The sequence below is a fragment of the Hyperolius riggenbachi genome, chromosome 2 (assembly GCF_040937935.1).
Source record: "Hyperolius riggenbachi isolate aHypRig1 chromosome 2, aHypRig1.pri, whole genome shotgun sequence".
NCBI classification, from domain to species: Eukaryota; Metazoa; Chordata; class Amphibia; order Anura; family Hyperoliidae; genus Hyperolius; species Hyperolius riggenbachi.
The window spans coordinates 207,787,530-207,813,169 of NC_090647.1; the positions used below are offsets into that span (position 1 = coordinate 207,787,530).

The 25,640-nt window shown below is 41.8% G+C and overlaps 1 protein-coding gene across 4 annotated transcripts in view; it reads left to right on the forward strand.

Moving 5' to 3' along the window:
- Positions 1 to 25,640, forward strand: part of MYO16 (myosin XVI) — a 490,337-nt gene that overhangs the window by 200,581 nt on the left and 264,116 nt on the right. For all 4 annotated transcript variants that reach the window (XM_068268029.1, XM_068268033.1, XM_068268031.1 and 1 more), the window contains exons 10-13: positions 2,239 to 2,392; positions 6,110 to 6,220; positions 16,091 to 16,156; positions 23,415 to 23,542. In XM_068268029.1, coding sequence (XP_068124130.1) covers positions 2,239 to 2,392; positions 6,110 to 6,220; positions 16,091 to 16,156; positions 23,415 to 23,542 — 459 coding nt within the window. The remainder of the gene's footprint in view (positions 1 to 2,238; positions 2,393 to 6,109; positions 6,221 to 16,090; positions 16,157 to 23,414; positions 23,543 to 25,640) is intronic.

Consider the following 25,640-nt stretch of genomic DNA (forward strand, 5'->3'; position numbering starts at 1 on the left):
TGCAAAAAAGGATTTGTGGTTGATGACAGATTAATGGATTTATATGTTCAGGCTTTCATATATATTTTGTGGAATACATGTTAAATGACTCTGTGGTCATTGTCGCGACTCACGCTATTAAAATGAATGTAATTGCATAAAAGATTAAAGACATACTCTTTCCTGTATTCATTTAGCAGAGACTCCCTTTAATGCAATGAATGATATCCACATTAATGACTATTAAAGGTACATTGATTCTATTCTATACGCACACCTTTTTAAAGGGACACTGTAGGGGGGTCAGGGGAAAATGAGTTGAAGTTACCCGGGGTTTCTCATGATCCCCCACAGACATCCTGTGCCCGCACAGCCATTCACTGATGCTCTGGCCCCACCTCCGGTTCACTTCTGGAATTTCAGACTTTAAAGTCTGAAAACCACTGCGGCTGCGTGGCCACGCCCTCACTCCCGCTGATGGCACCAGGAGCGTACTACGCAGGCCCAGTATGGTCTGTGACTGCACAGTACGCTCCTGGTGACATCAGTGGGAGCGAGGACACGGTAACACAGACGCAGTGGTTTTCAGACTTTAAAGTCTGAAATTCCAGAAGTGAACCGAAGGCGGGGCCGGAGCATCGGTGAGTGTCTGCACGGGCACAGGATGACTGCGGGGGACCATTAGAAGCCCCAGGTAAGTTCAACTCCTTTTACCCCGACCACCCTACAGTATCCCTTTAAGCCAGGAAGGAACTGAATTTGATTTTTTTTCTTCCCCCAGACTAGGGATGGTCAATGAGATGCTAATAAGTCTCTGGTGATGCAAATTGTATGTTTATTTCATGTAAATGTATGCAGCTTAGGATTTGACCAATCATCAAATGCCTGAATTGCTAATCTATTTCCTAGCTGCAAATAAATAAGCATAACATTTTCATTGGCTCAGAATTATTAGCATCTCATTAACTATTAACCACCCCTCCTTTGGAACAAAGCTATTATATTAATGTATTATTATTAATATTTTCTTTTATATACAGCACCATATATGTAACTTGAGTATGGCAATGAATACACATTGCTCTTCAATTAATAAACATCAGTAGCAAGAAACAATGGAGGGAGTGTCTGGCCCTACAATCTGACAATCCACTGGAATTGTTAGAGAAGAATTGTTAGTGAACCCGAGGTGAGAGGGGCATGGAGGCTGCCATTTTTATTTCCTTTTAACCACCTAATGTAAATAATACAGTATATCTACACCCCTGCAGACTTCATCTTAGCTCCAAGGGCGTAGATATATGTATCTGTGCCACGACCGCCTCTGTGTACACTCCTGCTCGCTTGTGTGCACTCCCGCGCTCGGTCGCTAGTTGGGAGATCAGTGAATGGCAAAACAGTTCCCATTCATTGATCTAACTCCCCCCATTGCAGTATTCTTCTGTTTGCATTTCTATAGCACAAAGTTTTGGCTAGAGTCCAACTTTAATTTGAAGCTGGTAACCTACGGTTAAAATGGGTGCTGTATAGACCAAAAAGTTTATTGCAGCTATAATGGAGCCCAGGAGGTTTTATTCCCAAAGGCGGTGCAGATACCAGGGGATATTGTAGTCGGAGTGATGCGGGGGCATCTGGTACAGTTGGGCATCGGTAGAGCGTGGTTCAAGTGAGAAAAAGGTTAGACTTAGCGATAGTAAAATATTGGTACACAACACATAACCAACATTCTATTATCATATTACCTACTGCCCAATAGTATATTATCTGTAATTTTACTGATATTGTTCTAGCAGCTATCCCCAGTGATCAGATTACCATGGCACTCTTTTTACATGTATGCTTTTAATTCCGTATCACATTATACATAATATGCACTTCAAACAACATACGGACACTTCAGAAGAAAATATGCAATCCTTACAAAGTGCCCACTTTTCCCCAGTGCCCTGATGTCGCCTGAAAAGAGGCTTGTTTACTGCTAGTTTCACCACAGAACTTTTAGATTACTTATTGATTTGTTTTCTTTGCAAAATACAGTCCCGTGATTATGCTGCCTACGTTTGCATTTTTAGCATGGCTGGCACTGAGAAGAATTTTAAATATCGCTATTCGCTAGCCACATGTCTTTTGCCTTCCTCCCTCTCAGCACAAGTTAATCTAAAAACCTCTATATTAATTGCTTCTATTCTAAGGAGACTCAAGCTGAACTAATTTCACTTATCTCTTTTTCCTATTATTTTTTTTTACTATTGTTAATAGACATCCATTGGCAATACCAATTTCCAAGCAAGACAGCTTGCTGGAGAAAGACACAATGTTCAAGGATTCAGGAAAGACATTAAGCAAACATTACTCACAAGACAATGCTTCTGAGAGAATCAATATGATGGGCAGTTCTGCAAAACTGGAACAGGTAATGGGATAAAACAGAAAGTATAGGGGAGATGATCTAGAAATATGACTGTAATTTTCCGAGTTCATAGCCATATTTATATTATTGTTTTGGATGCTGTTCATACAAATGCTGATGGATTTCTCAGATTAACTGTTTTTAGTGCTTCAAGATCAAAGTGTAAAAATCAGACAGAAAATAAAGGTTATGTATTTTTTCCAATAGTGCTTGCTATTGACTGTGAATGAAATGCATAAGGACCAACTGGAAATCCACTTATAGGCCACGTTCACATCATGAAACGCAAATGGCTGTGTGTTCAGAACGCAACGTGTACGAGCACACGCCATCTGCATTTCTATGAGTTGCGTGGCCGATCCCATTCACTAAAAGTGAATGGGTCAGCCGCGCATTTTGGTAAAAAATGCGTGCAGCATGCGTTCCCGGACCACACTGGTCCAGAACGCATGCAGCGTGAACATCAGACAGTGCGCTCTATGCACTGTCTGATGTCGTGCGTGTCGGCCTCCTGCACGCGTTGCCGAAATCCGGACGGTGAGTGTGCAGTGTGAACTAAGCCTTAATGTAAAATCTCTCCTAATATTTTTGTTAGTTATCACCTCCATAGTCACACTGTTATTAGGTTTCAGTATCAAATTTACCCACCAGTGAAAATGCCAATATTCTTTTTGCATGAATTTTCACAAAAATTTAAATTTCGACTTTCAATCAAAAATGCCGTCAAAAATCATTGTGTAATAAGTTTGTGATTTTTCACATTTTTCGAGAATTTTTGCGCGAAAGTAAACTATTTTAATGCTGTTTACGAATTTTCACTCTGAAAATAGCAATTGTTTTCATGTGTTTTCACGAATTTTTGCATCGGAAAGAAAATGTATCCATATTGCGAACATAGAATTTATTTTGCAAATATTTTCTTGAAATCAAAAATAGCATTTTTGATGCAAAAATGACTTTGGTGAAAATTCATTAGCAACACTGCTCCCCACGAGCCCACTACCATAAACAATGGGAGCTTACCAGACATCTCAGGCACCAAATTATAAGGTCTGTTGCTTTTAACATCAAAAATGGCATTTTTGATTTTGGGAAAATGTTAATGAAAATATGCAAAATCACTTTTTACAGCAAAGCCGCAAAAAAAAAAAAAATGTTTATTGTTAGCATTAAAATTTGCTAAAAAAGCATTACAAAATGATTTTTTATGGCATTTTTGCTCAAAAGTTACATTTTTGCGAAAATAATGTTAAATTCAAGAGAAAAGAATATCGGCATTTTCGCTCGCATGAAGTTTAAAATGACCTCCTTCAAGGCTGAGATTAACAATCCAATGCAATCTGAGAGTATTTAGAGTATATTGTTTAAATAAACTATCCTGTGTGTTTTTATTTTTTTTATATGACTCACCATCTTGAAAATGTTTGAATTATATAGCTCTGAGATTGCAGTGGCTCATGAGATGCAAAGCCTTCGAAGCTGTCATTTTATACTTCATATGTTTACAGACTTTGTAACTTGGGCCTTGAGAGGTCGGTATGCTACCGTTGTTTATGGTGGTGTGCTAGTAAATAATCACTATGTGACAGAGATTGCACTGGTGGTGAGATTGGATCAATCATATCACTAGTTACTCTGAAGACTCAACTCTAGCAGCACTTTATCCATTTTATATTTAAAAAAAAACTACCTTCACCCCTCCCCTGCCCCACCATAACTTAATTCTTGTAAAAAAAACAGTATTTAAAAAAAAAATACATACACAGTTATCTTTTTTACTATTACTACTACTAAAGGGAATCTTTTTTACTATTACTATATATGGCATGAGGGTATAGTACTGTTATATTTGTAAATAAAGGCATGTAATTATTGATATAGTATAGAAACCACTAAACGGAAAAAATACACATTTTTCAAATAAAATATTATCGCCATACATTGTGCTAGGGACATAATTTAGACATTGTAATAACCAGGACAAATAGGCAAATACAATGTGCATTTTGTTTACAGTAGAATTGTTTATTTTAAAATTATAGGGGTTGGAATAGGAAAAATACTGTATTTTTTCATGTTTCCTAAGGTTACCCTTTAAATTGTATTGACAATAAAAAAAAGCCTATTTGTGGCAAAAAAAATCAAGGTAGAGATCATTTTGGTGCGATAGGTAGTGATAAAGTTATTGGTGAATGAAAGGGAGGAGTGCTGAGAGGTGAAAATTGCTTTGGTCCATTAGGGTAAAAACCCTTGGAGTGAAGTAGTTAAAGGGACTCCGAGCAGTGCAGAAACTATGGAAAGATGCATATCATTTTGAAGCTCTCTTTCTCCTCTTTCCAACGATATATAAACCGCCGCCCTACGCCTTTTAGTTTTCACTATTTTCGCGATTGAAATCGCGGTGGCCCCAATTTCGATTGCGAAAATATTGAAAACTAAAAGGCGTAGGGCGGCGGTTTATGTGTCGTTGGAAAGAAGAGAAAGAGAGCTTCAAAATAGTATGCATCTTTTCATAGATTCTGCACTGCTCGGAGTCCCTTTAAATATCCTGGTTTCAACATCAGAAACACTTTTTATATCTATATATTGCTGTATACTGGTATGTAATCCCTGCTCTCCCTGTGATATTCTAGCCTAGGCTATGATGTCACAGCATTCTGCCTCAGAGGACTCTGGGAGACCAGGAGTTGATTCTCTTTATTTAATAACAAATGTACATTCTGCAGTGATTCACCTTGCCAGCAGATGTTGCCACCTGGGATAAATTTAAGAATGTAAATCACAGTGAGGACAGATTTTACAATGGGCAAACACTGACTAAATAATATATAAAGTAATAATGTAAAAAATAAGCAATATTTAGTTATATTTACTAAAGTTTCTCTTCAATTTTTTTTCTAAAAGGCCACAATGTGAGCCACAGATTAGTTAGGAAGCAGGCCTAGCACATCACATGACAGTTAGGGCCCTTTCACACCAGAGGGCTTTTTCGGCGTTTTAACGCCACGGCCGAAGGTGGCATTTTCCTAGGTAAAATGAAAGTCCATAGACTTTCATTTTACCTTTCCCATCTAACGCTGCGTTTTGGAGCGTTGCGTTTCAACGCTCCCAGGAGCTTTTTTAGGGCGTTTCTCATTACAATTGATACTAATGTATTGGCGTTAAACGCCTTAAAAACGTCTTAAAAACGTCAGCAGCCAAAACGCAGAGAGAGGTATAGGCAGGTGGGGAGGTCGACAGCCGTTTCGCGCCGTCACAAACAGTGGCGCATCGTCAGCCCTTAGGCCTTGCTTCCACAGACAACTAAACTGCTTTTTTGTTGAGCAGTTCAAACCCCGGTTACCGGCCACAAGCGCCATTCACATGCAGCCAAATTTCAGGGTTTGGTAACACAGTCCCTGTCATGTTTGAAAAAACATCTTGTGTCGCATCTGAGCATGGTAACTGCCATGCTCAGATGCAACTACATGGGAGGGGCACCTGTCCACCGCCCAAGCTGAGCACTAGCAAGTGCCCAGATGATAGATGGGACCAGCTGACAGGTGGTGAATTCACATTATCAATTGATATATGGTAATAAATGTTTTTAGTTTATTTCCTTGCTGGAAAAGTGTTAGGTTGGTTAGGGGGTATTTTGTATGGCTGGAGTTGGGCTTTTGTAAAATGATACAGACATTTTAAGGACTCAGTAAATAAAATATATATTTTTGTTTTGCCCAGATCAAACTAATGCCAGCCGCTCCAAATGATGACTTGGCGACTCTCAGCGAGCTCACAGACAGTAGTCTGTTGTATGAGATTCAGAAGCGCTTCAAAAACAACCAAATCTATGTAAGTGTCTCTCAGAAATGCAATGTATTCATAGCAAAAAAAAATGTAAAAGGGAAGCAAATGAACATTGCTAAGAAAAAAAATATGATCGAATTGAACATACGGTACTATATATTTTCTAAGCCCCCTGGTGGCCATTATGGCATTAAAATGTCAAGCACTTTTTAACACGCATCCTTTGGATAGAATCAAAAAACATTAAATTACTAGTCTGCCAGCTTTCATTTTCTGACTAGTTTTTTCTTCAGAAAGGAGCAGGAAGAACGCTTTCTATTGCCAAGAAATAATTTGATTAACAGCTACTACATTCTTGGCCAAAAGTATTGTTGAGGACACATATGTTGTGTTTAGCAAAGTTTTCTACTTCAGCATTTTAGGTAATTTTTTTTTACATGCTAATATGGTATACTGAAAAGCAATTATAACCTTTTGCATAGGTTTTTATTAGTTATTGGCGCATACAGCTATTTTATTTAATCCATCAATATTGAGAAATTATGTTAGCCCTTCATTTTCATAATGTCTGCAATTTGCTTTGGCATGCTCCATATCTGCTTCTGTGCCAAATCCTGACTGATTGTGACCATCTCAGTAAAGGCAAGAATGGATCACTATGTGGTGGATTCTGGTACTCCACTGTCATTTGATAATTGCCTTCCGGTTCTCAATAGGATTAAGATCTGGAGTTTGCGATCACTTTTGCCTTGTGACAAGGTGCTCCATAATGCGGGAAAGTATACAGATCATCACCAAATTGCACCATGTTGCTCCTGGTAGATGTTTTGATACCATTCTATTTTTATGGCAGTGTCCCAAGGCTTTTGGGAGTAAATCCACCACACTGTACGAGAAGCAACTCCACACATGGATTGTCTCAGAATGCTTCACTGGTGGCAGAACACAGTAGCAGTCTGGACAATCTATTTTCCAGATGCCTCAAACATTGAGGATGAAGATTCAGCAGATAAAATACCATTTGCAGCACGATTCTTCTGTCCAATCAAAAGCAAAAGACTGCTTTATTGCATTATTCTGGCGACACATAAGGTCTGTGAAGCTATTAGGCGGAAGCGGGGAGGGATATCTAGGATTCCAAAATGTAGGAGAGCGAGTTGTGGTGGAACCTCAAATTGTTTCTGCATAACGTAACTTAATATCTGGGCAATTAGTAACCAAAAGTTCTTGATTATTGGGCACTGCCAAAGAATATGAACAAGGGAGCCTATCATATTACAATTACGCCAACATAATGGGGATTTATTAGTTGAAAATAGTGCTAGACGACGTGGTGTAAGATACCATTTTAGAAAAATGTTGTGAAAGGTCTTTCGATGATTTATGCAGGTTGATGTATTATTATTCATCTTTCAGGAGGAGACAATAGGACTATGTTCTAGGGGAAAGTGCAGGTCATCTGCCCAAGATACTATGTATTTATGCAGTTGTTTGTGGCCAGACCCCAGTAGTTCTTAATACCACAGTGCATCACTGCATATATTCAGCAGTGATGCACTGTCAGACATCTCAAGCTCACTCCAACCTGAATTATCGCAAATTCTTTCTGTTTTAAGAAAGCAAACTTTTGTTTTTCTTAGCATTTTAGTAAGGGGGCTTTTAGGACCATTGTAGCCCCTCACACACTCCAATGAGTTCAGGTTCACCATGAGCTTGCTGGTTAGTCTGTACCTCTCGGTGTTACAAGTCCTACTCCATAGAGCCAAATTAATCCATGCCATGCACTGATGAGGATCAAACAATCCGAAACAGCCTGTATGCATATTGGATTATTATGGCTCTGTACAAATTAACAAACTGACACATCATTACATTCCAGCGGTTCTGGAGGTGTGTTTAGCTTCTAAGGGTACAATGGTTAATTTGCATATATTCAGCAGTGATGCACTGGGAGATATCTCAAGCTCACTCCAACCTGAATTATCGCAAATTCTTTCTGTTTTAAGAAAGCAAACTTTATTTTTTTTACACCACAATGAAATTCCTCCTTTTAGATCAGTGGATGAGTATAAATGAGAGGCTATGTGTCTAGAATAGGACTGCCCAATAGGTCGATCGCGATCTACCGGTAGATCGTGACCGCCTGATTGGAAGATCGCGGCCTCGTGGCCGCGTCCCATTGAATGTTGCGGCCAGCAGCTGTAGAATGCGGCCGCGTCCTATCAGATTCTGCTGCTGGTCACTGATAGCACAGCCAATTGGGAGGAGAGAGGCATGGCTGAGAAGCCAGGGGCGGCTCTGCCATGATACAGTGTCATGGCTGGGGGCGGCGCCTGAAGCAAGACTTCCGCCTCCACTCACGCTGCCCGCCGCAGCCTCCCTCAGCCGCCGAATTGCACATCTGCCCTCCAGGCAGCATCGGCTGAGGGAGTGAAGCCAGGATGCCACCGCTGGAGGGAGGTAAGCGTGCCTGCCCTACACTAAAGGCACTGCTTACCTCTACTGAGGCACCTATGCCCAGCTGTCCTATACTGAAGGCACCTATGCCCAGCTATCCTATACTGAAGGCACCTATGCCCAGCTATCCTATACTGAAGGCACCTATGCCCAGCTAACCTATACTGAAGGCACCTATACCTAACTACCTTTCCGGGGGCGGGGGGCGGGGTTCCGTGTGCATTTAAATGGCGGTAGATCTCCTGGCCTCGGTGAATTTTAAAAAGTGTGGGCACCCCTGGTCTAGAAATTACTGGTGGGATGAATCTGTTCTTAGTAAATAGGTGTTTAATTCAAATGAATTTGAACATGTCCTTGGATGGAATACGATTTTCTTTTTTTTTTTAAGACCTTCCTACAAGGAGGTGATCTCTTAGTGTTTCATAAGAGTCTTTATAGATCTACCGTATATATTCTGGCAGATAAGCCAACAAAGAGGGGTTGAAAAGTTACCCCCTTGGCTTATACACGAGTCAGTGGAGGCTTTTGGAGTGTAATGGAGTGTGCAGCAGGACTTGAAATGGTAATCTTGCAGTTGGCAAGCAGTGACAGTTACCTCTGGACGTTCAAAGTAAAGCAATAAACTGCAGGCAAATAGTATTTACATGAGTACTTAGGGTTAGATATTGAGAGGAGGGCTGATGTGACAGTAAGGATATGTTAGGCTCTAGTAAAATATTGGTAAAGATTACTGATAATTTAATCAAAATTAAGTTGTGGAATATCTGTAATTTTTATAAAATTCCATTGGCAATCCCCTTTGTAAATGTATGCACTCTAAGGGCCCCTTTTTTATTTCACAATGATTTGGGGGGACTAGCTTTCGTGAGTTATACTTCCTTCATCAGAGTCACTGTAGAAGATATACATTTTCAGTAGCAAATCAAATGTGTAAAAGATCCCATTGTTAACTAAAATAAGAAATATCTATGCAGAATATGTCAGAAATAATTGAATAATGTTAAATGTCATGAAATGCAGTAATGCATGTCAGTCTTTCCGTTTGTGCTCCTAATACCGTTTTATCTATTTGTGATCTGGGTATGTAAGCATGTTTTACTGTATGTCAGAAATATTAATATGCTTATATATCTGCACAGTATGAAACAAAGCAAAGCCTGCCTGACATTCTAAATGATTAATTCGATCTGACAACTGCAAGGAAGCAATAGGACAAAATATGGCTCACTGAAAGTTTTTATTCCTCCCAACTGAGACATCATTTTCTCCAGCTGTTACCAGCGATATCATTCAGGCAGCTATATGGACAGTGCACCACTGACTTCTGAGACTAATAACAGTTGGCAGGAAGATCAGATTTAGACATCAGTCTAGTGCAATCCTGACTGATGTTTGTATATTATAAAAATGATTGGGCTATTTGTATTTTTTCCTGCAGAACCAAGGTAGACTTGTCATTACTTTATCAGGGTCACTTTTTCCTGACCACAAATTAATACTCTCCCCTTCCTCAGGTTTTTTTGTCTAAAAGAAGAAAGATAATAGGTATCAGTGCTGGTCGTAATGGAGAAAGCTACGCTTACGGATCATTACGCGTAATTTTACGCTATTACACATTACGAAATTACGCTTACGGCATAGACATTCAATTTCGGTACATGTCTATAATTACGCATAGCACTTACGCAATTACGCGTAAGTATACCGTAATTCAGGTTATTACGTTATAGGCTTACGCGTAAAATCCTACTAGCAATTAATGCGTAAGGTCATGCTGCCAAGCGGAAAAGTTGACGCATGGATCAATGTTAGGTAGCCGCCGACTTTAAGGGTTAATAGCAAAGCCCCCTTAAGTGCTAAGAGCCTCAAATTTGGAGAATATATTAAGGAGATCAGAAGGAATAAGAGGAAAGAAATTTTTTTCAAAAAGACCTTATAGTTTTTGAGAAAATCGATGTTAAAGTTTCAAAGGAAAAATATATACATTTAAAAACCCGCCGACTTTAACGGTTAATAGCAAAGCCTGCTTAAAATTTAGGAACACCAAATTCACAGGGTATATTAAGGGGAGAAAATCGATTTTTAAGTTTCAAGGGCGAAAATGTCTTTTAAATGTGGAAAATGTCAGTTTTTTTTTGCACAGGTAACAATAGTGTTTTATTTTCATAGATTCCCCCAAGTGGGAAGAGTTTTACTTACTTCGTTCTGAGTGTGGGAAATATAAAAAAAAAACGACGTGGGGTCCCCCCTCCCAGACCTCTTTAACCCCTTGTCCCCCATGCAGACTGGGATAGCCAGAATGCGGAGCACCGGCCGCGTGGGGCTCCGCACCCTGACTATACCAGCCCGCATGGTCCATGGATTGGGGGGTCTTGGAAGGGGAGGGGCAGCAAAGCTTTCCCCTCCCCCTCCGAGCCCTTGTCCAATCCAAGGACAAGGGGCTCTTCTCCACCTCCGATGGGCGGTGGAGGTGGAGGCCGCGATTTCCTGGGGAGGGGTTCATGGTGGCATCTGGGAGTCCCCTTTAAAAAGGGGTCCCCCAGATGCCCACCCCCCTCCCAGGAGAAATGAGTATAGAGGTACTTGTAGTACCCCTTACCCATTTCCTTTAAGAGTTAAAAGTAAATAAACACACAAACACATAGAAAAAGTATTTTAATTGAACAAAAAACATAACCACGAAAAAAGTCCTTTAATATTCTTAATTAACCATTAATACTTACCTGTCCCTTTAAAAGCCAGTTCCCACGCAATATCCTCGGAAATATACTAATCAGTTACAATGTAACAAAGTTATTACAATGTAACAACTTTGTTACTTTGTAACACCACCGCACCCGACGTCACTCGCCGCTCACCCGCCGGCCGCCGCCTACACGCTAGTCCCCGCCGGCTCCCGCCGTCCACTCCGCCCACTCCTGTCACTCATATACATGCTGGCACCCATGGGTGCCAGCATGTATATAGGTGACATGTGGGAGAGGCGGGGAGGGCAGCGGAGCCGGCGGGGACTTAGCGTCCCTTCACCCGACAGATCTCGAAAGCATCTTTGTATTTGGGCTCCAAGGAGCCCCATTGGTCCTTAGCAGACCAATGGGGTTCCTTCAAATCAGAAGGAACCCCATTGGTCTGCTAAGGACCAATGGGGCTCCTTGGAGCCCAAATACAAAGATGCTTAGAGAGCTCTGAGCTATAGCTCAGAGCTCTGTCGGGTCCTGCAGCACAGACGCGGCGGCGGCGGCGGCGGTGAGTGACGTCGGGTGCGGCGTAGTTACAATGTAACAAAGTTGTTACATTGTAATAACTTTGTTACATTGTAACTGATTAGTATATTTCCGAGGATATTGCGTGGGAACTGGCTTTTAAAGGGACAGGTAAGTATTAATGGTTAATTAAGAATATTAAAGGACTTTTTTCGTGGTTATGTTTTTTGTTCAATTAAAATACTTTTTCTATGTGTTTGTGTGTTTATTTACTTTTAACTCTTAAAGGAAATGGGTAAGGGGTACTACAAGTACCTCTATACTCATTTCTCCTGGGAGGGGGGTGGGCATCTGGGGGACCCCTTTTTAAAGGGGACTCCCAGATGCCACCATGAACCCCTCCCCAGGAAATCGCGGCCTCCACCTCCACCGCCCATCGGAGGTGGAGAAGAGCCCCTTGTCCTTGGATTGGACAAGGGCTCGGAGGGGGAGGGGAAAGCTTGGCTGCCCCTCCCCTTCCGAGACCCCCCAATCCATGGACCATGCGGGCTGGTATAGTCAGGGTGCGGAGCCCCACGCGGCCGGTGCTCCGCATTCTGGCTATCCCAGTCTGCATGGGGGACAAGGGGTTAAAGAGGTCTGGCAGGGGGGACCCCACGTCGTTTTTTTTTTATATTACCCACACTCAGAACGAAGTAAGTAAAACTCTTCCCACTTGGGGGAATCTATGAAAATAAAACACTATTGTTACCTGTGCAAAAAAAACTGACATTTTCCGCATTTAAAAGACATTTTCGCCCTTGAAACTTAAAAATCGATTTTCTCAAAAACTATAAGGTCTTTTTGAAAAAAAAATTTTCCTCTTATTCCCACTGATCCCCTTAATATACCCTGTGAATTTGGTGTTCCTAAATTTTAAGCAGGCTTTGCTATTAACCGTTAAAGTCGGCGGGTTTTTAAATGTATATATTTTTCCTTTGAAACTTTAACATCGATTTTCTCAAAAACTATAAGGTCTTTTTGAAAAAAATTTTTTCCTCTTATTCCTTCTGATCTCCTTAATATATTCTCCAAATTTGAGGCTCTTAGCACTTAAGGGGGCTTTGCTATTAACCCTTACAGTCGGCGGCTTTTTTATATTATACGGGAGCGTAATATTACGCGATTACGGCAGACTGTGTAATTTCAATGGGAGTTTACTGTCTTACGCGTAAAACATAACCCTACGGTCTACGCGTAATTAATTACGCGTAATACCGTAACCTTACACGTAACGCTTACGGTGCATTTGTAGTGAATTACGATGCGTAATTACGCTAATGTGTAATTTCGGCCCAGCACTGATAGGTATCTTTATTTTCTGTATTATGTATGTATCTATAAATGTGGAGTAAATTATATTACAAAGATGTTGATGTTCTTAAAGCCTTGCTTTGATTTTTTTTTTTATCAGACATAGTTATATCAGTATCCTGTGTAATATATACTTGCTAAAATGTAACTTTTATAGTATCCTATTTTATAAAACTAACGAATGGAGAATCTTAAAGTAAACCCGAGACAAAAAAAAAAGTTTTATACATGGGGCTTTCTCCAGCCCCCTTCAGGCTAACCAGTCCCTCACCATCTTCCTCCATCTGGATCGTCTACTAGGCGGTTCCGCAAGGATGTGTACTGTCCCCACTCCTTTTGTCCTTGTACACCAACAACTGTGCCTATACTGCTGGCTCTGTGAAGGTCATCAAATTTGCAGATGACCCTACCATCATCGGCCTGATCAGCAAAAATGGAGAGCACAAGTTCCACAGCGAGGTTAAGCGAATATGCAATTGGTGCAAGGATTACAACCTAGTACTCAACGCAGCAAAGACTGTTGAACTGATAGTTGATTTTAGGAGGCACCCACCTCCCCTTCAATCAGTCCTCATAGGTGATACCAAAGTCTCTAGGGTACCATCTGTGCGCTTCCTTGGCACAACCCTCACCAACGACCTGAAATGGGGGCAGAACACTACCAAAAATCAGCAGAATTCACAGCAGAGGTTGTTCTTCCTGAGTGAACTGAAAAAATTTGGCATGCCGCGGGAGCTGCTGACCAGCTTCTACACTGCAACTATTGAGTCCATCCTTTGTTCTTCAGTCATTGTCTGGTATGCCAGCGCGACGGCCAGTGACAGGTATAAGCTGCAGAGAATCATTACCGATGCGGAGCAGATAATCTAATCTCTGCTGCCACCTCTCGATCTCCTCCATGTTCCTAGGATGAAGACGAGGGCCACCAGGATCTCTTTCGACCCCTCCCACCCTGGCAGTCGCTACTTTGACCTTCTCCCGTCAGGTTGCAGCTATAGAACTATCCCATCCAAAACCACCAGGCACAGGAACTCCTTCCCCCAAGCAGTCCGAATGCTAAACTAGGGAATTACTCACTTGAGGTCAAGAAACCTCTCAGCCTCTCACTGATGCTCACTAGAGAGGTCAGCGAATGGTTCGGGAACCGTTCGCCGGCGAACCCCTCACCCTGTACTACTTCTGGGTTGCTATGACCCGGAGTAGTACAGCTGCGCTGGGCCAGCGGTGCGCGTCCTTGTTGCCGGGTGCAGAGAGTGCCCGGCAACAGGCGCGTGAGCAATGACGCGCACCTCTGGCCCAGCGCAGCCATACTACTACGGGTCATAGCGACCTGGAAGTAGTAGCGGCCCATAGAGGTTTGCTGGCGAACGGTTCGCCAACATCTCTAATGCTCACACCACACGGGACAATATGGCCATGCAGCCAGCTTTTTGATTCTTTTGATACTTTTTGAACTAAATGACTCTACGCAGGCCTCACAGGCTTGCTCATATTGTTGAGCTGCTGGCAGGGGTGTAGCAGTAGGGGGTGCAGAGGTTGCGACCGCATCTGGGGGCCTTTCGGCCAGAGGGGCCCCAAAAGGTCCACCCTCTATCACAGTATTAACTCTCTGTTGGTCCTGTGCTGGTAATAATCACTGCTATAGTTTCTTTGAATAGTAGGGATCATTAACGCACTGTTCCCCATCCCCTTCTTGCAACTGTGACACTGAGGTAGTCCTTGGCAGGTTTTGGTGCACCTTATCAATTGCTATGTATAGAGTGCTTGGGGGGCCCCATGTAAAACTTGTACCGGGGCCCACAGCTCCTTAGCTATGCCACTGGCTGCTGGTCTATGTACTTTTGCACACCTGTTAATGTCTGTCTCGTCTGCTGGCGTATCTGTTTGCCTGTCTTTGTACTTGCCTGTGCCATGCGAACCACAAATAATTCAGAGTAAGACTTCCGTCGCACTTGGCGATTAAAACGGATTCTGATTCTGGAAATATTGTTCAGCGATCCAACCACCAATGAAGAAGCTTGGATTTACTTCTTTCCGTCTTTTTTATCGTTTTCTTATAATTTGTGCTTTAAAGGGACTCAGAGCTGACAAAATAAAAAGATTTTATACCTACCTGGGGCTTCCTCCAGCCCCATCCGTCTGGATCTCTCCCACGCTGCCATCCTACGATGTCTGCAGCTCTGGGAACCGGGTCCCCGCACTTCCATCATCGCGGCCAGCTACGCAGTCTGCTGCAGAGATACGCAAACATCGCACTTCTCTTACGCTAGACTGGCTCCGACGGACGGAAGTGTGGGGACCCTGTTCCCAGAGCTGCAGACATCGGAGGACAGCAGCGTGGGAGCAATCCAGGCGGATGGGGCTGGAGGAAGCCCCAGGTAGGTATAAAATCTTTTTATTTTGTCAGCTGTGGTACACATTAACATGCATGTGTAATATTGTGTTAAAGGACACCTGACGTGAGAGGGATATGGAGGCTGGCATATATTCTTTTAAACAATACCAGTTGCCTAATCCTGTTTTTGTCTTTGGCTGCAGTAGTGTTTGAATTGCACACCTGACACAAGCATGTGGCTAATCCAATCAAATTTCAGTAAAACATCTGATCTGCATGGTTGCTCATGGTCTATAGCTAATTGTATTAGAAGCACAGGATCAACAGGATAGCCATGCAACTGGTATGGTTTAAAATGAAATAAATATATCAGCTTCTATATCCTTCTCACTTCAGGTGTCCTTTAATGGCATTTCCCATTTTATTGTTGCTTCCTCTTATTTATTTACTTAATCCTATTTACAAGAGATCTTCAAATTTTAATTGCGTACAATGCAGCCTGTATGTTAGTGGATTGTTTAATGGTGCGGTCTTGTAAATATAACAGTCTGTTAACTTTTATTCCAGACTTATATTGGGAATATTCTGCTGCTTGTTAATCCTTACAAAGATCTCCCAATCTACTCATCATTGGTAAGAGCGTATTTTACATATCATTGTTCTGTATTATTTTGTAAACTGTTCATTGTCTTTTATAGTAACCAAAATTACCCAGGACTGTGGGATCCTTATTTATCTGTCAGGCCCGGTGCACACCAAAAACCTCTAGTAGATCCGCAAAACGCTAGAGGTTTTTGAAGCAGATTTTCAGAGTGATTCTAGGCATGTTTAGAGAGGTTTTCTAAACATGCCTAGCGATTTTTGGAGTGTTTTTGTGAGGCAGATTTCATATATTGTTATAGTAGCTGTTCAGTAACAGCTTTACTGTAACTAAAATGCCTGGAAAACCGTTTTGATCTAGCATTTTTCAGACCAGTTTTCCACTTTCCTATACTTTAACATTGTTATGACTGTTTTATATTATTGATTGTATATTTTTTCGGCTCAAAATAAAAGATAAAGATTGTTACTTTAACATTGAGGCAGAAACGCCCCAGAAATCTAAAAAAATGCTGCAGGACAGGAGTTCGCGTTTGGGGGAAAAACGAACCGCTCTCGTGTGCACCATCCCATTCACTTTCATTAGCCAAGCGGTTTTCCCCCCGCAATCGTTTTGAAAAAAAAAGCTTCAGAACCGCTCTGCTGTGCACCAGCCCTCAATTTTAATTGTCATAAAGAGACCTGTGTACCTCCACTTTAAAAATATTTAAAACAAACTTACTCCGAAGGCTGGGTACGCTACATTTCCCCGCATGAATCAGCACCCAGGAATGCCACATCTCCCAGCATACACCAGTGGCTACACTGGAATTGTGGCCACTTTGAGCTGCTACTGCAAAATCTTTGCCATTGTTGCAAGTTAATTAAATGCTGCCCCCTCCCCCACACACAAATTAGACATCATTTATGAACCTCCCTTAGGGTTCTTTTACACTTAAAGTGGACCTGAACTCTTGCACAGGACAGAAGGAAAACATAAAAGAAATGCCCCCTGTATGTATCTAGATAATTTAGCCTGTTTAATTTCCTCTCATTTGTGTCTAATCACAAGTTGTAATTTGATCTCTTTCCCGTGTCACATGACTGCCATGGCAGAGATGGCAGATAAGCTCATTTGAAAACACTGAGTGTTAACAATATGTCTGCTTCTATGAATCAGGAAGTAGAAACAGTGCAGATTTATTGTAGGATTTGTATCAGCTGTAACAAAGAAATGTTTTTCGTTTAAAGGTTATTCTGCTGTTGTGTATCTTTTAGAGCAGAGAGGAGTTCTGAGTAGGGCCACTGTAAACAGTTGCTCTCAGTTATAACTGAAAGAAAACCGATTTTCAAAGTAATGTTTTCCCATGGCTCAGTTCCTACTATATGCATTTTAACTACTTAACCTATTTTGGTTCCTGGACGTAGAAACTACGTCCAGGAACCATGCGCACTACCGCGGCCGATCGCGCGCGTGCACGTGCACTGCCGGCCGCGGATTCGGTAGCCAGGCAATCAGTGTATCGGGCTATGGTGCCCGATCACTAAATCCTCTCCCCCGCTGAAAAAGCGACAGCTTCTCTCGGAAGCTGTGCTTTTTCTGGCTGTTCCCTCCCCGATGCGTCACTCTAAGCGTGTGTTACGCTTAGAGTGACGTCATGTAAACAAACTCATGGCCGCCATCTTGTGGCCAAAAAGTAATACTACAACTGAAAATAAAAAAAAATAAAAATGAACACACATTTACATTATCAATCTATTGTTTACCGCCCACCCTCCCAAAACTACCCAAATAAAATGTTTACTATTAAAAAAAAAAAACCATTACAATTAAATAAAATAAAAAAAACATGGAAATATTTACCTAAGGGTCAAAACTTTTTAAATATCAATGTAAAGATGAAATATTTCTATATTTTTTTTATTTTAAACTTGTAATATAGTGATAGATACAAAATGGAAAAAATGCACCTTTATTTCCAAATAAAATATTGTCGCCATACATTGTGATAGGGACATAATTTTAACGGTGTAATAACCGGGACATATGGGCAAATACAATACGTGAGTTTTAATTATGGAGGCATGTATTATTTTAAAACTATAATGGCTGAAAACTGAGAAATAATGATTTTTTCCATTTTTTTCTTATTCTTCCTGTTAAAATGCATTTACAGTAAAGTGGCTCTTAGCAAAATGTACCCCCCAAAGAAAGCCTAATTGGTGGCGGAAAAAACAAGATATAGATCAGTTCATTGTGATAAGTAGTGATAAAGTTATAGGCTAATGAATGGGAGGTGAACATTTCTCACGTGAAAACGACGGAACGCGAATGGGTTAAAGGACATCTGAGACCAAAAAAAAAACTATGGTTAATCAAATACATACATTTGCCTATAATGTGCTGCTATATAATTGTGCCCTCCATTCCCCTCCATCTGGCCCCATTCTGCCACTATATGCCTTGTTCCTGACTAATTGCGAGTCAGGACCTTTGACCCAAAATGAATGCCCCTGTGCATGTGCAGTAGGCATCCTTTGAGCCGTGCTGCTGACTGCGCTATCCGCACTCCACCATCAAAGGATGGCTACTGCACATGCATATGGGCATTAGTTATCTACATTCCAAGTAGTGATAAAGTTATAAGTAGTGATAAAGTTATAGGCTAATGAATGGGAGGTGAACATTTCTCACGTGAAAACGACGGAACGCGAATGGGTTAAAGAGAAACTCCGACCAAGAATTGAACTTTATCCCAATCAGTAGCTGATGCCCCCTTTTACATGAGAAATCTAGTCCTTTTCACAAACTGACCATCAGGGGGCGCTGTATGGCTGATATTGTGGTGAAACCCCTCCCACAAGAAACTCTGAGGACCGTGGTACTCCTGGCAGTTTCCTGTCTTGTTGCATTGTGGGAAATAGCTGTTTACAGCTACATCACCTGCCAACTGTAAAAATGTCACCATGTAATAAATGTCAGAATGTAAATCAGGGATTTAAAAGATTTTACAATGGGCAAACACTGACTAAATCATTTATACATAATTATTGTAAAAATGAAGCACTTTTTTTTATTTTATTATTTTCACTGGAGTTCCTCTTTAAGGACCAAGCTGATTGAAATCTACGCCCTGTTTTGGTGGTTACCTGGCTGGCAGGGCTTAGATTTCAATCAGCCGCCGCTGTGTGCATCCGCCGTTTCCGTTGGTCCCGCCAATCTCGCTGCTGAATCCCGATGTCTCGCCGCAGCTCACTTGCTCTAGCTGTCTCCAGGGGCGGTTTAAGGCATAGGCATTACAGGCCTCTGCCTGGAGTGCCATTGGTCCTTTGGGGCACCATGCCCCTGATTAAGCCCTGCCCTCTAAATGGAGCCCCACCCCAGACGAAGCTATGCCTCCTGAGCGAAGCCACACCCCATGAGTGTTTGTATCTCCTTCTGTCTCCTTGTGCCTCCTGTCTCCTTGTGCCACCTTCCATCCCTATGTCACCGCTGCCCCCCTGTGTGTCCCTCTGACCCCCCCCCCCCCCATGCCTCCTTCTGTCTCCCTTTGTGCCTCCTTCTGTCTCCCTTTGTGCCTCCTTCTGTATCCCTTTGTGCCCCCTTTTGGGTGAGTGGAGAGTGGACAGGCGGAAGCACAGCACTGGACTCCAGCGGAGAGGTGAGAGCACAGATTCTGCTGCACTATACTTTGCATTTACACACTAAGATGAGGTAGTGCAGGAAGGGGGTGTGCAACAAAATGCGTCAGGAACAGCGGGTTGTTTTCAATCTCAGGGGACTCCATGTATTATGCATCCACCCTATACGACACATGGTTTATATTCTCGAGTGTGGTGGGTTTTTTCTTCCGGGGTGGGGGGGGGGGTGTTGACAAAGGTCTTCTTGCCTGGAGTGACAAAAAGGCTAGAAACACCCCTGGCTGTCTCTATGACGGCAGAGCCCTGTGAGCGGGTCCCTCAGGAACCAATCTCACTGGCTCCTGGCCCTGTCTTTCAATGTAAGCCAATGGGAGTTGCTTACATTGAAAGACAGGGTCAGGAGCCAATAAAAGCGGCTCACAGGAACTCTACTGTTGTAGAGATGGCAGAGTGGGTGGCCCATGATCCCGACGTTCGGCGGTGATGGCGATTGCAGGAGGTACGTGCGGCGATTCATTCGTATTAGTCGGTGTTCCGCCATTCTGTACCAGCGGTCTCTGGTCCTTAAGGGGGCAGAGACCGCTGGTATGTAAGTGGTTAAAGTACCCCTGACCCAGTTCCCCCCTCCCCTTAAACGTTTAATAGTATTTTACTATTGGTTCTGTGACTAAGTCACAGCACCCTCCTCCCCCTCCAGTACCCTGTGTGGACCCTGTTCTGTCATTATCTTCGACTGAGGCAGAATATCGATTATGAGCAGGGAGGAAGTGACAGTTCTTCCTCCCCACTGTGCGTCCTTAACTCTGCCCCCTCAAACTGCTTTAGATCCGTATATGTTTTACTGCACACAGCGCAAAGGGGAGCTGCGCTATGTGCGGGCTTGTGGTAATTGAGGTCGGATATCCTTCTGATCTCTTATTACAAGTAAGTAAAAAACGGATCAAAATTTAACACCAGGTCAAGGGTACTTTAACTGAAAAGTTTTTCACAATGCACTGCTATGGAGAAAAAAAAAACATGTACTAACGCATACTAACGCGCTAAGTGTAAAAGGTTCCCTAGGGGGAGGTTTGTTTTAAATATTTTTATAGTTGAGGTGCTTAGTTCCCTTTAAGGTTTACATGAATTGACTTACACATATTAAATTCATCCTATCCTTAAATGAACTGAAAAATATGTTAAATGTAAATAGTGTGCATTTTGAAGTACTTCTACAATGATGGTGGCCTTTTTCATTAACGACATAATGTAAACCTAACCATACAATGTTTTTATTAATCGAGTAGATGTTAGTTTTTCGTTTTGGTCTTACAAAGGCATGTAAGCTCTTCCTCCAGTACTCTTATTTATGTGTGCTGATTAACTAGCAAGTCTTCATTGATTTTTTAGTTTAATTTAGCATAATGGAACTTGAAGACCCCCTCCTTGTTTACAATATTTATGTACTCATGTAAATACTATTTGTCTGCAGTTTATTGCAGGCTATGCATTTCTTTGATGTGTGGTACATAAACAGAACTTGTAAAGAGCAGCTCTAGGCATGCTGCAAGTGTCAGTATGAAGTGCTATTAGCTTGTGTGCTTTGGGATGTATATTGCTTCAAACTATTTAATATATTAAATCAACTGTTACTATTTATAAGTTGCTGCCAGTTAAACATAAATCCCCTTTAAACTGAGAGGTTGCTGTTTGTTTGCAGTTCAAACAAGATTGCAGATCATGTGCTCCTAGTCAATAATAAATATGCTTCATTTAGAGCTGCTTCCTAGGATGTGCCCTTCACAATGGCATTATTACAAGTGACAACAATATGTTCAATATGTATGCATAAGAATGTGACCAAAGAGCTAACCGTCAAAACGTATAAGGAAGACCTCTAAATATATGACGGGTGTATGCATTAGCCATGCTGTAGATTCATAGTTAGAAAAAGAATAGAAAAATTTAAGTCAAGGTCACTTTTTTTCTTTTGGTTAGCATGGAAAAAGACATATACTTGGTTTGACTTTTTATTGAATACTTGGTAGGACAGAATAGTCAGCCTCGGTATTAAGTGCTGCTCCATGTATGCATGGAAGGAAATACAGTTTATTGTTATAATGCACTCTGTAAGAAAAAGTTTCCAGTTAGTAAAAAATAAAAACTTAAAAGGCATCTACATTCCAGCTAATGCAATGGGAATCAGTAGGAGTGGGCTGTGACACCCCAAAGATGCCTCTTTCTAATAACTGCACCAAAATCTAGCACCTGTCAAAATGTGCATATATGCAATAGAGATGCAAGGAAAAAAATGGTGCCAGGTAATATCGATAGTAGAATATCGGTAATCGATAATTGTAGTGATAATCTACTATGCCTGCTAGTTGAATAATGATTAATAGACAGATATTCTATGATCATCTCTGTACCATAATTCTCACACTAACCTCCCCCGCCTACTCCTAACATCAACCTCCCACTTTCTACACTTAACACTAACTTCCCTACTCTTAGAACACTAACACTAAATCCAGTAATTCATTTTCCCAGCCAGCCCAGTAATCTAAAAGGCTGGCATTCAGCCACAGTGTAGCCAAACTCCGATGCACAATTGCTCCCAGCAAGTGGCTATATAGCTGCTCCAAACCACCTCAGCCACCATCCCCGCAGAGTTCTGCATGTCCTCCCTGCGCTCCAAATAGCTTTCACTCGTCCTATTGGACGCATTGCGAGCTTTAACACTTCCTCCTTCCGGCTTGAAGGAGGAGGTGCGTGTAGTGAAGCTTGCAACGCGTCCAATAGGACGCGTGCAAGCTGTTTGGAGCGCAGGGAGGATGAAAGACTTATGGATAACTAACCCCTTTTTATCCAGCCACACACCTGAGGCAATTAAGCCTCCTTTAAATCACAAATTTGAGTCCTTAGGGACTCGTAACTACTCGTGAGCCCATGCCTAGTTGGCAATTAAAAAGTAGATTTAAATATAAAATACAACTGTGGATCATCTTTAAAAGTCATTTTTAGGAGAAGGTAGATAGATACAATTGTTTATTTCATTCGTTTGTTTTCACCTCGGGTGTCCTTTAAATGTAGTTTTATTTAAAAATCATTAAAATTTCCAGGCTTCAGTACCACAAGCAACGAGGAGAGAGGTACAAACAGTGGGGGTTTGAGCTGTCTGACCCCATCTAAATTTTGCTGGGGGGTCCAATGATTTGTAGTTTGCCCCTGCTGTCTAGTGTGATTTCTTCCACACATTAGTCCTGACTATTATCTTTTCCATCAAGAAACAGAGGACTTTGGAATCCACGAGCCGGCTCAAAATCACTCTCCTTGGACAAGTGGTGATGTGCAGCCCTATGCTAGTAATGGCTATTATCTAACACCAGATGGGGCACACTTTCATTGCTGGATCCGGTAAATTGGTGTCAGTGCTGGCCTTGTTCTGGCATGATATATTGCAGTTGGGGTGTCAAATGGACCAGGGGTATTCTGATTTTAATGGGGATTTGGGATCACAGTTTCCATGATTATTTCTGGCATTTAGTTGGTCAATAATGTTTCCTTGTTTTAAACACAGTATGAGCACCGTTCATCTATTTTTTTCACATTTCCTTAAAAAATCCTTCATATGGCAATATATAGATAAAAAAAGACGAATTCCTTTGCTGAACTCTTCCCTTTATTTTAGGTTACACAATTGTATCACAACACGTCTGGACGCTTGTGTTCTTCCCTTCCTCCTCACATATTTGCATGTTCGGAGAGAGCGTACCATATGGTTTTCCAAGAGAGAAGACCACAGTGCTTTATCTTAAGGTACCGTCTGCTTGGTATTTGCATATTTAATTTCTGTGTGTACTGAAAGGGATTGTATTGGACATTGTGTATTCATTATCATTGCTTTACTGTAACAAAGAGATAGTAGGGAGATGGGGAAAGTTTTAATGAGGTAAATTAGTACAATAGCTATTGTTATTGTTTATGCATATTATTTCCATGTTATTCTAAAGTTTACACCACTAATGTAAAGAAAGTTACTGTCTGGAAGTTAATCCATTGTGTTCCAGTATGTGTTTTTTGTTTTGTTTTGTTTGTTTTTTTACAGGAACTTGCTGTGTACTTTGTTCTTTATACACTATTAAATGTATGTTAAGGCTACTTCACAGTGGTCAGTTGTGTTGCAGATTAATTCTGTATGTCAACTCACTGCCCATACAGGTCTATAGGGCTACTCACTGTACTGCATTGTTACTTATGTTATTCTAAGTCACTGCATGCAGGCTTTGTATATTTAAGCCTATGCCCAGTCTCCATTGCAGTTCACACTTATTATGTAGACACTTTTTTAAGGAAAAGTAAAAAAAAATTAAGAAAAATCTTCCAACGTTTACACCCACACCTGTCCCTGCTTGCTGTTTTACCCCTACAGCATCTCACATTATAAAAGTCTCTACCTCCCCTCCTGGACGCAAACATATTATACATTCCCCTACTTTTTCATGCCTATATGCATCCCATTATTCCCTCCCCTACTATCTCACCCAAATTAAACACCCCTTACTCTTCCAGGCTCACTCACATTATAGATTGGCCTAACTACCCATGCCCATGTTGTCTAATCAGACCCTACTCACCCCTCACTGAGGTTAGAGGAGTCTGTCTGAGAGGATTACTTTTGGGGGTGTGAAGATTCCTTAAGGCCATGCTTATCCTCACTTCTATCATTTATTCTTTATTCCATATTGCTGCTAGTTCAGTCCTGTTCCCTGTATCAACTGTTCATTAAACGATTTCTCATTTTTACTAATACAGTAGAAGCCAAGAACAGTGGCATAGGGATCACCATAGCAGCCATAGCGGCTCCTATGGGGCCCCTAGCTAAGGGGAGCCCAGTGTTCTGAGCCAGCATTAAGGGGATCCACTGCGGATCTCCACGAGGAGACCAAAATATATCAGTGCTTTCTAAAACTCTTTTAACCATTAATTATCCCTAAAAGTCAAATAACCCATTAGGGTGATCTCCAACTATTGTGACTTTCTTCAAAGCTGTTCCCAAATTACAGGATTTTTAAAAGTTCTTTTGTAAAGAAAATATTTTCAGCACTAAAGAAAACATATTGAAAGGGTTTTGTAATATCTGTACTGCATCTGTACATCATCCTGCTGTGGGCTTTGCAGTTTTCAATGGAAATGTTAACCTCCCTGGCATTCTGATTAATTGCGGCGCAATGCCGCGGGAGGGTTTTTTATAGTTATTTTTTTAACACGTAGCTAGCCTAGCGCTAGCTACATGCTTCCCCCCTCCCTTCGCTTTCCCACCCACCCCTCCAATCACCGCCAGCGCAAATACCCAACAGGAAATCCCTTTCTGAATGGGATTTCCTGTATGGGCTTCCCCCTGTTGCCATGGCAATGATCGGAATGACGTTATCAACATCATTGACGTCATGACGTCAGTGGGAGTCCCGATCCACCCCATAGCGCAGCCTGGCAGTGATTGGGGTGAAGGGGTCTAAGCGGGGGGGCCCTCTTTCACGGCGGGTAGCGGCGGCGATCGGAACAAACACGCAGCTAGCAAAGTGCTAGCTGCGTGTTTGAAAAGAAAAAATTATGCAAATTGGCCCACCAGGGCCTGAGCAATACACCGCGGCATTACTGGATGAGCTGAGCTCGTCCGTAACACCCAGGAGGTTAAATCACCAGTCCAGGTATCATAATATTATGCATCATTGGGCCATATTCACTAAACATTGGTACAGTTGCTTGCACTAATTACATGGCGCACTTAGCTTTAACCACGTTGCACAGGTAATGTGAGCGTTACTAGGGTAACGCGCGTTAAGTTACGTGCATAGCGGACTCTCAGCACATGACAACTTTACCGATCTTTAGTGAATATAGCCTATAGTGTCAT